The 15,250-nt window shown below is 45.5% G+C and overlaps 2 protein-coding genes across 2 annotated transcripts; one reads left to right on the top strand and one right to left on the bottom strand.

The window, feature by feature from the left end:
* Positions 1-4,884: 4,884 nt before the first annotated feature.
* Positions 4,885-6,831, top strand: LOC147898807 (pentatricopeptide repeat-containing protein At1g08070, chloroplastic-like). Its single transcript, XM_087379235.1, has 5 exons — positions 4,885-5,515; positions 5,588-5,778; positions 5,956-6,081; positions 6,259-6,628; positions 6,728-6,831. Exons 1-5 carry the CDS (start codon positions 4,885-4,887, stop codon positions 6,829-6,831), a joined length of 1,422 nt encoding a protein of 473 aa, XP_087235361.1.
* A 5,153-nt stretch (positions 6,832-11,984) lies between these two features.
* Positions 11,985-15,020, bottom strand: LOC147898806 (uncharacterized). Its single transcript, XM_087379863.1, has 7 exons — positions 14,931-15,020; positions 14,586-14,721; positions 14,153-14,211; positions 13,900-13,960; positions 12,632-12,800; positions 12,234-12,359; positions 11,985-12,123 (listed from the first exon to the last, which is right to left on the bottom strand). Exons 1-7 carry the CDS (start codon positions 15,018-15,020, stop codon positions 11,985-11,987), a joined length of 780 nt encoding a protein of 259 aa, XP_087235989.1.
* Between the last annotated feature and the right edge of the window lie 230 nt (positions 15,021-15,250).

Here is a 15,250-nt window from a genome sequence, read left to right as displayed (position 1 = left end):
CGGTGCGGTATGGCGGCCATGAACCCGGAACCAGTGGCCCAGATGGGGACCCCCCCCCTCCATCAGCCTACCGCATAACACTGACAAAGCATCAGGTCTCCTTGGTGAAGCAGGCTGCCACGGACTTCTCCCAGACATCCGTTTATGGGAGAGTCCTCGGCTACGCCCCTTCACAAGCAGACATCAGGGACTGGTTGCAGTCCACCCTCTACCTTGAGGACAGCCACATTGAGGAGGTTGCACTCATGGGACGTGATATCTTCTGGCTCAAGCTCTCCTCAACACAAGCTGCGAGCGATATAGTCAGACGGTCCCATACTTTTGTGGGTGGGAAGATTATCCTCATGGTCCCATGGTATAGGGGTTTCAGTGTAGCGGACTTCAATGCCCACTTCCGCATTCCTCGCCATCCAGTTACCCTCATTTTCCCAGGCCTCACAACCGAGCTTTGCCCGATCATCAAGGACCTGGGGGCACACTTTGGCTGGCTCATGCAGGACACCTTCGTTGATGCAACGGCAGCCCAAGGGGTGCCACGTGTCAAAGTGGCAATCCTAGATCTGCAGAGTATCCCCTCGGAGTTCGAGATTGAGACGGACACACGTGTGGTGACGCAGCGCATTATGGTCACTGGTCACCCAGATCAGTGTTTGAGATGCCATGGCTTTGGGCACCAGGCGTGCTCCTGCCCTCGCTTACTCAGGACCCCCCCCGCCAGGCATCGACACCCCCTCCCAAAGGGGAAGGCTAGACTGAAGTCGAAAGAAAACGGAAAGGAAACAAAACATGACCAAAAAGGCCTTCCCATCTATAGCAAGAGCCCCCTGTGGTCACCAATCAGCAGCAGCCCAGTAAGGGGAAGAAGAAAGGGAAGGAGAAGATCAGCTAGCCTCCCCCTCATCCTTCATCCCGCCCCCCCTCCTCCTCGGTCCCCCTACCCCCCCCCCTCCAGGATCCCTCCCACCACCGTTGGTTTCAGCCCCCCTCTCTCCCTCGAGCATGATCTCGAGAGAACCCCCCCCTCCGCCTATGCCACCTGCGGCCCCGAAGACAACACAGACCTCCCCCGCGCCTATCCCTCCTAGCCTGGCAGAGGGGAGAGGCCCTTCCCCACAACTGGCCAGCACCCCTCTCTCTGGTTCAAACTCCTCATCCTCGTCCCCACACCCAAGGGCTGCTCCTAGAGCTCTACCTTTGGAGTGTTATCGAGCAGGACCTTGGGATTACTTGGATGCAGCGGGTATTGGCTCCTTCCCTGCATGCCTAGACATCAGCATCTTCTTCCTCCGAAAGGGGGCGGAGGGTAAGGTGTCCGTCCTTGCCCCCCACGATGGTCCTAGCTATTCCTTCACTATCACCAGTGATGGGAATGAGCAATGGACAAATGAAAATGTTTGGGAGATGATTCAAGATCAGTCCCAGGAGCAGGTGCAGGACTGGATCGGTAGCAGAGCAGCGGAGCTTCTTCGGCAGCAGTGGAAGGAGGGTGACGTTTGTCTAAGATGGCGCCACAGCGCCAAACGATTCCAACTTTTGGTCATTATTCGATCGCCTCTGGAGTGGGTCTATGCGGAAGGGCTCCTCCCGTGGAGGACCTTAGAGGTAGCGGGCTTCTATAGTATTTCCCTGGCAGAGGCGTCGAGTTGGTTAGAGAGAGCTTACCACCATGGGACGAAGGCCTCTCCCCTCTGTTGAAGGTTTTAGAGGATGGGTCTGATGATCCAGCCTCTCCTTCGAAACCCTCACAGAAGCGCCCTCATCTGCACACTGGCCATCCTCCGACCACCTCGACATCGACCGCAAGTAGACAGCTGTTTGTGGCCCATCTCCCCTCTTCATGAGTATACACATTATCTCTTGGAACGTCAACGGGTTCCACTCATCAGGAACCCGCGGCCCCAGGAAGATGGTGATCAGACAGAAGCTCCAGCCAGCCTTGGTGGGAAGGGTAGATGTGCTCCTATTGCAGGAACACAAGCTTTCGGCTTCTCAGACCAGTATTTATGGGAAGGTCCTCATAGGACGCTCCCACACCTACTGGGAACCTTCGATTGGCGAGCAGGGGAGGAGCGGGGGTGTCTGTACCTCCATCAACGCTTTTCTAGTTCAACGTGTGTGTGGCTTTGGCACCCTGATCCCAGGACGAGCGCTTTGGGTGGGCTTGAATATTGAGGGATCCCGCATCGGCATCCTCAATATCTATGCCCCGACCGACCTCAGACGGAGAGCTGCTTTTTGGAGCTCTTTGACAGACTTATTGCCAGAGATGGATTCTTGGATTGTAGGAGGGGACTTCAATAACCTTGAGACCTTAGAGGATCAGCAGGGACGAGGCCCAGAGTTCCTCGATATAGCTCAGGCGGAGCAGGCAGATTGGGACTCCTTGTTCACTGTGGGAGGTCGGCACAGCTGGAGGGAGCCTTCCTTTTGCGGAATCTTAGCGAGGGCTGCACCCGAGCTAGGACCGGTCACTTGGGGAGCCGTTTGCTAGTGCAGCACCGAGATGGGACATCACTTGGCTTATGAGTTCTCTAGGCAGGATGCAATTTTCTTCATCACATGGGCCACCTGGGCATACATGGACAGCTTCCCTTGGCATCTGACAGAGACAGATGCAGGAGCGATGACTCGGCATCCAGTTTGGGAGATTATAGGGAGTATTGCAGGCTAGCATATATGGACTTCCAGGTGCGTGCAGACCTTAGGAGATCAGGCTTCTTCTGCTACCCAGACCCTAGCAGACATTTGGAGCACGATCATTCATACGCTCAAGGGTCAGTGGGATCAGATTCAGGGGGAGTCTCGGGCAGGGAAGGAGAAGAGACAGCGCTTACTTCGCGACTGGGACCATCGAGAGCTGTTCTTCCAGCACTCTGCTCAAAGTCTTCAGTGGCATTATTCCCCCCCACCGTGGCTGTTTGTCCACACTCCGATGATTATGCCCTGAGAGGCTTGTAATTAGTATTTTGTTACCTCGGGCTGTATCCGTTTTGCGATTGCAGCCCGTTGGCCCTTAGGCCCTCTTGTACTCTCATTTTCAAGCAACATAACTAGCACTACTTTTTGCGCAAAAAAAAATAATAAGTCATCTCTGTATCTCCTAACCTGATTGGACATGTCTCACAAGAGATCAATCGTTGGATACACTCAAACTCATAAGTGAAAAGGTAGAAGTTTGGTAAGAAATTAGCACAATTAGTGCCCATCAGAATACCAATGATTATTTGAAATAAAGGTCTCCTAGAGTTATGAGCAGATTACCTAGAAGAAAGTTTAACCAACAAAGGACATCTTCAACATTTACAACTTTGTGCATCTTTTCTTTTTCAAATCAAGGTCTTGCCTTTTAGATTCTACCAAAAATCAAAATGCAAGGCTGGTTTTTCAACTCTTAAAACTTTGCATCTATCTTTTTCTTAGGTGTAATTGAAAACTTGTGCACTAGAGTGTTCTTCCAACTAATCTAATGTATCTGATAAAAATCTAGACCAAAAGATATATGTAACTAGAAATTTCGAACAGTGCAAACTAGGCCTACTTTTACAAAAAGTAAGCTCAGGACTAGGCTTTTTTTAATCTGGATTTTCAAATTCTCCATTCTCCTCATGTATTCCTTGTCATTCGATATAAGCATACACCTCCACTCATTGAATGTTAAAAAGTGAAGGGAGCTCAAAGTGGTGGTCCCTTTAGGAGAATATCTACTCCATGCTCAAGAGACGATTCTTTGTTTTGTTGTGATGCCTTTCTTTCCTCATGAACCTATCACAATGTTTATCTTTTGCTTTTTCACCCCACCAATAAGGTCTAATGCTTCATATGTGAGCTTTGCAAAATCGCCAACCTTTTCAAAAATTTCCTTTGGGAGGTAGTCCATATGCACATAATCAAAAAATCTGACACTTGCTGATTGATCGCTCCCTAGATATTTCTAACTCCTTGCGCTAATAACTTGAGCTGAATTTGACATGCACTAAGGCTGGTAGACCCATGGCGAGCGGCACGTGCATATACACCTAATTGCAGGCGGAGACCTTTTAGGGGATGCTCTCCCTCCCCTGTTCTCCATGAAATATGGGTGCGAGGGCTTCCCTGCCCCTGTTTGCACACACTCAAACCAATAAAATGGAGCTGTTTCTGGTGGCAGCTTGCAGTGGTTGATTGCTCAGGGGTAGATTCAGGTTGCAGATGCACATGGCTGTCCCCACGCCTGCATCTTTGTGCAGTCCATCGCAAGGTCTACATTTGCAAGTTGCTCAGCCGTTTGCTGGCATAGTAGTCTCGTTGTGGGGACTCGTGCCAGTCCCCTGGCATACCTGCTAGCCTACGCCATCGTGGGAACTCTCTCTAAACAACACTGGGCAAGTTCTTAGTTTCTTTGGTGTATAAAGTGCCTAACTACCCCCAATCTTGTATTTGCTGAATTGGCACACACCCATGTATATGGGAGAGGGTATCAGGATTCCGAGCTGGTATGGGCATCCTGATGTCCTTTCCCCGCTTGTTCTTAAGAGCCTCTCTCAATCTCCATCTTCTTGGATCAAGCGCAGCTATGGCACCATCAATTTCTACCTGGTTTCTCATCTGCCCAGTTCTAGCAACAGCGTCAATCCTATGGCCCTGCTCCTCTCTTTTTTTCCCTCTTCATCATCATCGGCCTCTCGCATCGCTGCCGACCCGCTCTCCTCGGACAGACGGCATCCACACAGGTTCTTACTTTGCACCCCTACAAGCTCGAATATCTTGTATAGGCCCTGCCCTCGGGCTAGGCATACGACTTTAGAATTTGTTAGGCACAAGGGCGAGGTCCCCGTCCCCTATTTGAGGTGGATGCTCAACAAGCTAGCTCGCGGGCTAGGAAACAGAAAACCCTGTTGCACACAAATGTTAGATGGGCACCCTCAGAGGAATGAAGACTTTTCTTCTGAAAGCTTGAATGTGGGCATCCTCCGTCAGCTGGGTCCAGAGACAAATCTTGATACATATGCCTCACTTTTGAGGCATTGCACCAGTGCCAAGGCCCTGTTTGAGGGAAAACGTGTGCATGAACACATGAGCAAGCATGGATATGCTGGCAACAGATTTCTAAGGAACCTTCTCGTCCAAATGTACAGCAAGTGTGGGAGCCTGGAGAATGCACGTGCTGTGTTTGACAAAACAATGTATCGGAATGTGTACTCCTGGAATATTATGATCGCAGCGTCTGCTCAGAACGGGAGCCTGGATGACGCGAGGGCATTGTTTGCAGACATGCCACTGAAGGATGTAGTCTCCTGGAATGTCATGATCACTGCGTGTGCAGAGCATGGGCATGGCACGGAGGCCTTGCAACTGTTTCATCAAATGCAAACCCAAGGCTTTGAGCCAAATAAGGTCACCTTCATCTGCATTGTGGATGCGTGTGCCAGCGTGGCAGCCTTAGAAGAGGGTCGAGGGATCCATGCTATTGTTGTTAGCAACGTATTGGAGGCAGATATCGTTGTGGGGACGTCCCTCATCAATATGTATGGCAAGTGTACGTGCCTAGGTGATGCGAGGGCAGTGTTTGCAGAGATGCCACAATGGAATGTGGTCTCTTGGAATGCAGTGACTGCTGCCTGTTCCCAGAATGGGCATGGCAAGGAGGCCCTGGAATTATTTAGTCAAATGCAGGCCGAAGGCTTTGAGCCAGACATGGTGACCTTCATTTGCATTGTGGATGGTTGTGCCAGTGTGGCAGCCCTAGATGAGGGTCGAGTGATACATGCTACCATTACTGGCAATGGATGGGAATCGGATGTTTATGTGGGGAATGCCCTCATCAAAATGTATGGCAAGTGTGGGATACTAGATGATGCAAGGGCAGTGTTTGCAGAGATGCCACAGCGAGGTGTGGTCTCTTGGAGTGCCATGCTCGCAGCGTGCACCCAGAACGGGCATGGCAAGGAGGCTCTGCAATTATTTGCTGAAATGCAGGATGAAGGCTTGGAGCTAGACAAGATCACCTTCAACTGCATTGTAGATGCATGTGCCAGTATGGCAGCCTTAGAAGAGGGTCGAGTGATCCATGCTACTGTTGTTGGCAATGGATGGGAATCAGAGGTTGTTGCAGGTAATGCCCTTGTCAATATGTATGCGAAATGTGGGAGCCTAGATGATGCCACGGCAGTGTTTGCAGAGATGGCCCAGCAGGATGTAGTGTCCTGGAGTGCGGTGATTGCAGCTTGTGCCCAGAATGGGCATGGCAAGGAGGCACTGCATTTGTTTGGTCAAATGCAGGCTGAAGGCTTTGAACCAGACGATGTCACCTTCATTTCTGTTCTCACTGCCTGCAGTCATACTGGTCTGGTTGCTGATGCGAGGCAATACTTTGACTCTATGAAAAGAGACCATGGCATAACCCCCTCAGTTGAGCATTATGTGTGCATGATTGATCTTCTTGGGCGACGAGGATTATTAGGAGAGGCAGAGGACTTGATCATCAGTATGCCATACCAATATGTCCCTTCAGCATGGTTGAGCTTGCTTTCATCATGCAGAATTCACAATGATCTGGAGCGGGCTGTTCGTGTTGCAAATCTTGTTTCTGAGCTAGATCCGAGGAATGCTTCTCCATATTTAATGCTACCAAACATCCATGCTAATGCGGGTAGGTAGGATGAGTTAGAGAAGGTGAGAGAGGTAATGATTGATAATCATGTGAATATTGAGGTAAAATAATGAGGTGTGCATGAATTTGATATGAAAGAGATCACATTTCAACAGCAGGTTCTACATGCCAGAGTGCAGAGGTTGCATAGGGGCATGAAGGCGGCTGGACATGTGCTGGACTCGGGTGCCACCGCATCATGATGAGGAGGAAATTGAGAAAGATCTCTTGCTTTGCTACCGATGTGAGAAGCTGCACTTTCCCTCTTGAACTCGTTTGCACACCTGCAGGAATGCTTATTTGTGGTTTGCTCTACCTGTCATTCTACGATCTATTCAACAAACAACATGTCTCCAAGGGGTTAACTAGAAAATCATTGTGAGGAATGCTAATCATTTTCAAAAAATTGTGCATGGAATATATTCATGTTCTGAGATAAATGTTGCAGATTTTGTTTATAAAGTGTCACTCTGGCATGATCTCTCTTGCCGCTTAGGAGACTAGGACTCTGCACAGATGATCGTATGCAGGACTCCACACAGATGATCGTATGCCTGTCATGGGTGGTCTTGTGATAGCACGTTGCCACTATAACCTGGAGCCTTCTTAAGGCTAGTCAGTGATACAAGACTAGAGGAGCCGGGCTCACAGTGAGCAGACTCTCGAGGCTTGCAAAGAGATGTTTTGCAATAGTCTACAGTGCCATTTTATTGAACTCTAGCTCCTTTCTTTGCGTGCAATATCCCACTCTTGTTCCTCCCTTAGCTTTGCACCTTTCCCAACAAGCTTCACAAATCTCAAGGTCAATTTCTTTGAGCCAGCTTCCTTCAAGGAGCGTCCCAAATCTCTGATACCATTGTTAAAATAACAGAGATTAACTATGTCTACAGATTTATGAGCTACTAAAATCATGATCTAAAGAACAAAGAAAAACCAGGAACAAAGGAAAGGGAACAAGGGAGAGAGAAACGAGAGAGAGATAGTGACACGGCATGGGGTCCAATCTGCCCCCTCTAGTTGGTGGCTCTTGCTTCCCATCTAGAGTATTTATAATTGTATATTTCAAAACGTAAAGCGCTCGTAATAGTACATTTAGAAGTGTTTCTTTTTCACAATTGAAGGGATTTCTTAACATAGCTCCACAAGCTCAAAATATCACAAGGTTTAATGTGTCCTTGTTCACAATTGATGAAGTGGATTAGCCCCCGGCTTAACCTACATCAATTTATAGTATTGTCCCCATGGCCTTGGACACTTTGATCAATCCAAAATATCTGTACCATCTCCATTCCTTATTACCCAACTCATCATCTGTGTCCAAGTTGCCAATTGTCAATTGATGAATCATCACAACAACTAATCCCAACGTAATTACGCTCGATATACAAACCTCAGAATACATAGCAATCCAATTGTAATAACACCAACACTAGCGGCATTAGTATTAACATGGAATCAATCACCCATAGTACTAACCATGTAGCTTAGCAAAACATAGGTCCAATTAGGCATCCCTAACTAAACCATGCTAAGCATCCACTAGGACCTTGTCGGCGTCCATCAGCGTGCTCCCATGGAACACTTTGCCTTAGTCGACATGACTATAAAATAAAATAATATCCTTAGCAAGTAATGTAGGACATGAAAGAAAGCACTACTAGGTCATTCGAATTCTAAAAATCAAAGCTACTAATCTACTAACGATTCTCAACCCGAATCAATTGCAGTGAATTCCTAATTTTTGGAAGAAAATTCCCAGCAATAAATCTTTGCCCCCTCCCTACTCCTCTCTTGCTCTATTGGCCTCTCCCTCACTCCACCTCCCTCAACATATTAGACATCCAATTAACCTATCTACTCACCTACTCGGAGATTAACATATTCTTTATATTTCCCTCTTCCGCCTTGGCGTTGCTATTGTCGCTGCGTTGTGGAAGGCAAAAACAGGCTTGCAACAGCAGCTGCGTCATGGGAGGCAGAGTTGGCTTTTCTACAAGTCACCTTCCTGCACACCTCTCGGCTGCCTCACAATCCTCTCCATCCCCCTTCACTGACTTCCCCCTTGCCCTTTCCCCTTAGCTCGGCTTTGCTCACTTCTCTCTTTGCCCTCCTGCCTAGGGGGCTGCTCTATATATGCTGGTGCGGAGAAGTTTCCTCGAGAAGTTGCGGGTTGCAGAAGGATCGAAAGGAAGAAGCTTCTAGATGCAGGCTTCTCTAGTCCTCCAATTCACCATCACTACTTAGGTTAATTGCAATAATTACCACTATGACTTAGGTTAATCCGCCCTCGCCGATGGACTAATGCTAATTGTAATTTCTCAATATCGTGGTGCCCTATTCTTTTCGTCAACATCTTGTGCTAGAAAGACTCTAGCCATGGTCACAAATTTTTGTGAGGTTTGTAATAAAGTGGATAGTAGTGGGGTGTTGTTTATTTTGCAATTTATGCAATTTTTTAAAAAGTATCTTATAATGATAATTGTTTGTAATTTTCTCCATTCATTTGATATGCTCAAAGGTTTTGTCGAGTGAATTTGCACTATGCAGTATGTAAAAGTATTTGTGTATATACTCTCTCCATTCATTTGATATGCAATGAGAATTTGTGGTTGCCTTTCTTTTGTGTAGTTTAAAGTTGTATTTGTGATTTTTGTATAAGATGATAATTGCCATGAAACCTCTCACCATCGGAAAACATTATCTTTCTGACGCCAGTCCTTGACTTTCTTACAGATACTGCTGAAATTAAGAATGTAGTTTTGTTGGCCACTAGTAAGAGCAGACATCTGGCATCAGAGATTTGCACACAGGAACATTCAAGTTATTAAGTATATGCATAGTCATCATTTGGTAGAAGGCCTTGATCTTGACAATCATCCTCGACTTGGTAATTGTGAAGCATGCGGCCTAGGAAAGCATTCTCGGAGATCATTCTATCAACAAGCACCTCGTGCAAGTCATCCACTAGAACTCGTTCATATGGATATATGTGGTCCAATGCCAATACTCTCCAAGGGAGGAAGTCTTTATTATATGACCTTAATCAATGACTTCAGCAGATGGACAGATGTGTACTTTTTACGACGACGTTCAGAAGCATTTCAAAACTTTGTTGATTATCAGTGCATGGTAGAGCTTCAAACTAGATACAAGATCAAGGCTCTCAGGTCCGACAATGGAAGAGAATATCTCAGTGATCAGTTTCAACAACAATCTCGTCCGTAGGGTATTGTACATGAAGTGACCATTCCTTACACACCTCAACTCAATGGAGTAGCAGAGCGTAAGAACAGAACTACTAACAATTAGACACACAGTATGTTGAGTCATAGTCGTCTCGATTCCAGCTTTTGGGCTGAGGCTGTTCATATGTCCATTTATATTCAAAATCGCCTTCCAAGTCTTCCTCCTCGCTCTAGAAAACCCTCCACAAAAGTAATTGAAAATGCTCAATCTTATTATGCTCCAAGCTCACCATCCACAAAAGTAATTGAAAATGCTCAATCTTATTATGTCCGTGGTTCCAAGCTCACCATCGTGATGATAATGTTGATCCAACTTCATATGAAGAAGCAACCAATGGACCTAATGCTGATCACTAGAAGAAGGCAATGGATGAGGAATATGCATCCCTTATGCACAATTCAACGTGGACACTTTCTGAACTTCCTCAAGGCCGTTCCTCCATTCCTTGTAAGTGGATCTTCAAACGCAAGTACCATGCTGATGGTCCTCTGTCCAAGTTCAAGGCACGTCTTGTTGCCAAGGGATATTCTCAAGTGGCCAGACTCGACTTCTTTGAAACCTTTTCGACCGTTATCAAGCTTACCACCATCCGAATGCTTCTTGCCTATGATGTATTTCTTGATTTGGAAATTATCTAAGGCTTTCAACTTTTCCTCCAACTTTCTTCTTAACAATAAAAATCATAATATTACTTCTAATTTAAATGTCATCATCTGCTTTCATCCCTAAGCTATCTACCCACCCTAATTGCATTCTTTAATTGAAGATCCTTTAAGCTTAAAGCTTTCACTCTACAAAGGCATCCCAGAAGCTTCCCCATGGTTTCATCAAGTATGTATGCTCTCATTCTCAGTAATTCTTCTGCTCCACATTGAATTGCCAACCTTTTTTTTTGTGAGCTTTGCCTATATGGGTTTTCTTCCTTCCTTTCCAAATCACCGTTCCTTCATCCCAAGTATCGATTTGCCTTACCATGCAAGTGCTTCACCACTGTCCAAACCTTGGGAGGGAGCTTTGAATTGACGATCAATGCAAATAGCTATGCGGTTAGACAACAAGCCTATCCACTTCAAGAACTCGGGTTTGTACACATGAAAGTGACAAGGTTCTGCTCCTTGCTTTGCATCTAAGTCTTGTAGGACTTGGCCATTGGCACAAAACATGTAAAATCAACCCTCACACAAGTGAATGTCCAAAACCAATTTGCATTGGTAAACATGTAGAGTAGCATAGTCATCTCACCATGACAATAGAGAGTGATGGTTGAAAGAATCTTTTTACGTGGATTGAGACCTCAATAGCTCTCTCTATTGGGTAATGTCTATCTTGGTTTATGTTTCGCCCAATATGCTTTCATACAAGGTCAAAGAATTGATTTGATCACATATGATTCTCTCTCTCTCTCTCTCTCTCTCTCTCTCTCTCGTGACAAACCATGCTCAATTCCGATTTATACATGTTGACTTAAGATTTTTGGAAGATCTAGACGTTCAGCACGAGTAGATAATGGGACATTGTCACGTGTGTTGTTGCTTGCTATAATGATAAGGCTTTAGGATTACCTGTTGTATATGAAGAAGGATAGTTGCCGAAGTGTAGCATTGCAAGATAGAGGCATAGCAAATGGACTGAGGCCCAAGGTGTTGTGATGGCTAAAATCTTTCTTGCACATACCTTTGGACAGAGACTTTATGAGACCAAGGTGTGCCACAAAGCATGCCTCTCACTGCCCATAAAGTAGTTTTTCTTAATTAACTTTTCTCTTTTTGCATTTTTTATCATCACACAAGTACACTACATGCACTGTTATTTGAGCAAGTTAGATGTTTCACACAACCGTGAAACACAGACACAGTTCAGTGACAGGAAAACAATCCAATATTTATTCAACCTTCACAAATGTTGCTCACTTATGAAACACAGATACATTTTACTTGGGATTTTTACAAGGAAAACGAATAGATATCCCAATGTCCTCTATCCAATTCTGAAAACAAGCTTCAATTCCATGAAAATGAAAATGCCTCTCTTCACAAGTGTGCCATGTCCATGAAGAAGATTTGTGCATGATCGAAAGATTAACTAATCACACATTTCTTATCCAAAGTCTTCACCAATGACTCATCAAGTGTTTTCTCTTACTCGAAAAGCTGCTGGAGGATTGAGACTTCCCATTATCCACCACCAGGACTACACGCCTGGACAATGTCTGTATATCCCTTTCAATTTGCATAAGCTGCTCCTCAAACCTGCAGTCCCCCAGGGAAATTATCATACAGAGTAGTGATCTGCTTTAGACTATTCGTGAACTATTAGAAACAGAATTTTTGGGTCAGTGAGAAGAGATGTTTTTGCGTACTTCTCCTTTCGGGCTTTCTTTGCCCAGGTATCAAGGGTGACTGAAGTTTTCTGATATGCTGTATTGACATGCTGCCATTTCTTTTTAAGCCCTTCAATAAGCTGTTGTATTTCTGACTCCTCAAGCCTACATTAGAACAGCATGAATTACTATTTGCATTTATTAAGTATGAAGCATTGCAGCTTTGAGCCTTCATGATCAGAACAAGAACTTGTTGGACATACCTCTGAAAATAAGAAAGAGATCTATCCTATTGTTCCAATTTAACAAAATACATCCAATGAAGAGACCCTTAAACCTGTATGCCATGGCAATCTCAATGCTCACCATATTCTGATTTGCACAAATGACCATGACTTGAGAATATAAATCAAAACAACTCTCAATCTTAAACTTGCCTCCTGGTGTTTGGTTGACTTCCAAGTCCCTGCTGCTTTGATCCTCCTAAATTGACCTTAGTCTGCGTTTCCTTGACTTGCCGGTTAAAGTTTAGAAGATAATTCGGAACCTTTCCATAAGTCGGCTTTTCAACCGACCGTGGTACATACTTTGGCAGCTTCTTGGGAGCTATGACAGGGAGACATACACACAGAACCGCTCAAAATGTAGACATGATATTCAGACTTTACATACATACCCTTTCTTTCATAACAAAACTTATAAAGAAAGCAGAAAAGTCATAAGAACTTATCAATGTTACAGCCCACTGCTCCAGCCCACGACCTGGTGTTCTCTGAGTGGGGGGCCTGTACTAGCCTCCTGTCCCCTGTCACTTCTCTCTCCGGTTTTCCTCTCCTCTTTACCTGCACTTTGGCTAAGCTGCCAGTTCCCTTTGCTCGACCTTCCAATAGTCCTGCTTCGATGGTTTGGCTGTGTCCTTGCAGCCTTGTGGTCCTCGATATGAAGCACAGTCATCATCCACTCTATCAAATACTACAGCCATGTCTATGGCCATATTTGTTCTTAAGCTTGATGAATGTGAAATTGTTAAGGAGAGGAAGATTGAAAGGGTGACTATCACGTTCACTTACTCATATTCTCCTGCTTGGACTGTGTCTATAAGCAGGCAGAACAGCTGACAGTTTTTGGCAGCCTGGATGTGATAGATTTTTGTTCGTATATAGTCACCTCCCCACTTGTGAGCCCCAAAATGAGGAAGATAATGGGGAGGATGACCTGTAGCAGCAGAAGGGGTCAGAGATGCCACATGGGCAGAGAAGAAGGCTGCCATGGGGGCAGATCTGAGAGAGAAGAAAGAGTGACATATGCCATGCACAGGAGCTTCCATGTGGGCACTGATACAGACTGCCACAAGACAGATACGAAGAGGTCTGAGAGAGCAGATCATGAGGCTTATGTGGCTGCATGGAAGGGCTTCGTGGGTACAGCTCAGTTAGCAAAGGTTCTTCAACTTAACTTTGGTCTCAGAGGCCATTTTTGGCCTTCTGCAAACATCAATAAACATTCTTCTTCTTCTTCTTCTTCTTCTCCTCTCTCTCTCTCTCTCTCACATGCATCATGGCTTGTGCACATTGCACACCTGTGCATATGTGCTTTTGTGCACTACACGAGTGCATGCACAAAATTGCATACACATGGCACGTGCGCAGGCGTTCTACATTACACGTGCATGTGCAAATACACTCGGGTAGATGTGGAGGCTTACTTGAATGAATTATCTCGACAGCATTAGAATAAATAAAATTCTTCTTGTCATGCTGCAGAACCTGCCAAAAGTTGAAAGCAGATTAGAGAGAGAAATCGGGGTCAACATATACTCTCTCTCTTAAGCAGAAAACAATAGGACACTATCATACAGAAGAATGAAGGCACATGCATGTACAGAAATGCGTCTGCATTTACAGGAGAACTGAAACATTATTGTTATAATGGAGAACATCAAGGGAGCAGAATCACACCGGTCTGTCATGCGGGATAGGTGGTTTGAAATGTACTTTTGGAGTGCGTATAACAAATGCTGCAAAAGAAAGGCCACAGCTCCCATTAATCATTCGCTAGTCAAACACTTCCGTGCTTCACTACAACACAAGAGACCCCTCGCTTGTTTTATAAGTGTCATTCTTATCAATCCCATGTACTTGAGCAATAGAAGGTTTTTGCCTTTAAAAACTTCAAGAAGTGTCCACAAATAAAAGTTGTCAAAACTTTGCTCGTAGTTTTTACTGTCCTTCCTCATTATCAAAATTGACAAATATCGTGAGGCTTTTTGATTGTAAGGTCAGCGGTGCGATTTGTAAAAAGCACCTCTTTCTTAGAGGACAAACGTGTACGATTTTTGTAAATTGTGTCTCAATATGAACTGCTTGCGTGCATGCGAGCGAACGCACTTACTCCTGATTTTGGATTTCGAGTGTTTCTTTAAAAAATCGTCAGTATGGGGATGAAATGATCCGGGAGGATGTCCAAATGTTGCTCTAGATCTCTTCCATTTTACGTAAGTCATAAACGTGTCTTCTTCCGATTTGTACTGTAGGCAGACACAATCTCAGGACCAATGTCAAACGCACATTACGTGCTCAATTTTAACAGGACTGAAAGGTTCATATCCCGTTCAATGGGTATTGCATGCGGTGAGTTTCAAAACGATAACTTGTGCTCTTTCTTATTTCAGCAAATGTGCTCACTCATGCAAGGAAGAATCTAATGAAAATGCGGGAGAAGGATCAAGATTGCCACCTTGGACTTCGGGTACATGTGCTTCTTGTTGGTGCACGAAGGTGGTGGCGGGATGAGGTTATATACGCTTTCAGCATTATCTCTGAGCATTGTGGGCAGCGTGCAGAGACAAATCGGAGGCGGGTTAGTTCCTCAGGAAGGACGGCGACCTTGGTGATGCTCGTCGTTGCATGAGATGAGCATCTGGAGTTTGGGAAGGGGACGGAAACTTTATTGAATCCTCAACGCAGCTCTCTCTCGCTCGCTCGCTCTGTTTCTGTGATGCTCGAATGATGCGCGCGCGCGCGCTCTCTCTCTCTCTCTCTCCCTCTCTCCCTCTC

Source organism: Dipteris shenzhenensis, chromosome 9 (assembly GCF_047967505.1).
Source record: "Dipteris shenzhenensis isolate YYH24624 ecotype China chromosome 9, Dip_SZ_1.0, whole genome shotgun sequence".
Taxonomy (NCBI): domain Eukaryota; kingdom Viridiplantae; phylum Streptophyta; class Polypodiopsida; order Gleicheniales; family Dipteridaceae; genus Dipteris; species Dipteris shenzhenensis.
Note: the sequence above shows the minus strand (reverse complement) of the source record. Positions and strands in the feature narration are given on the sequence as shown.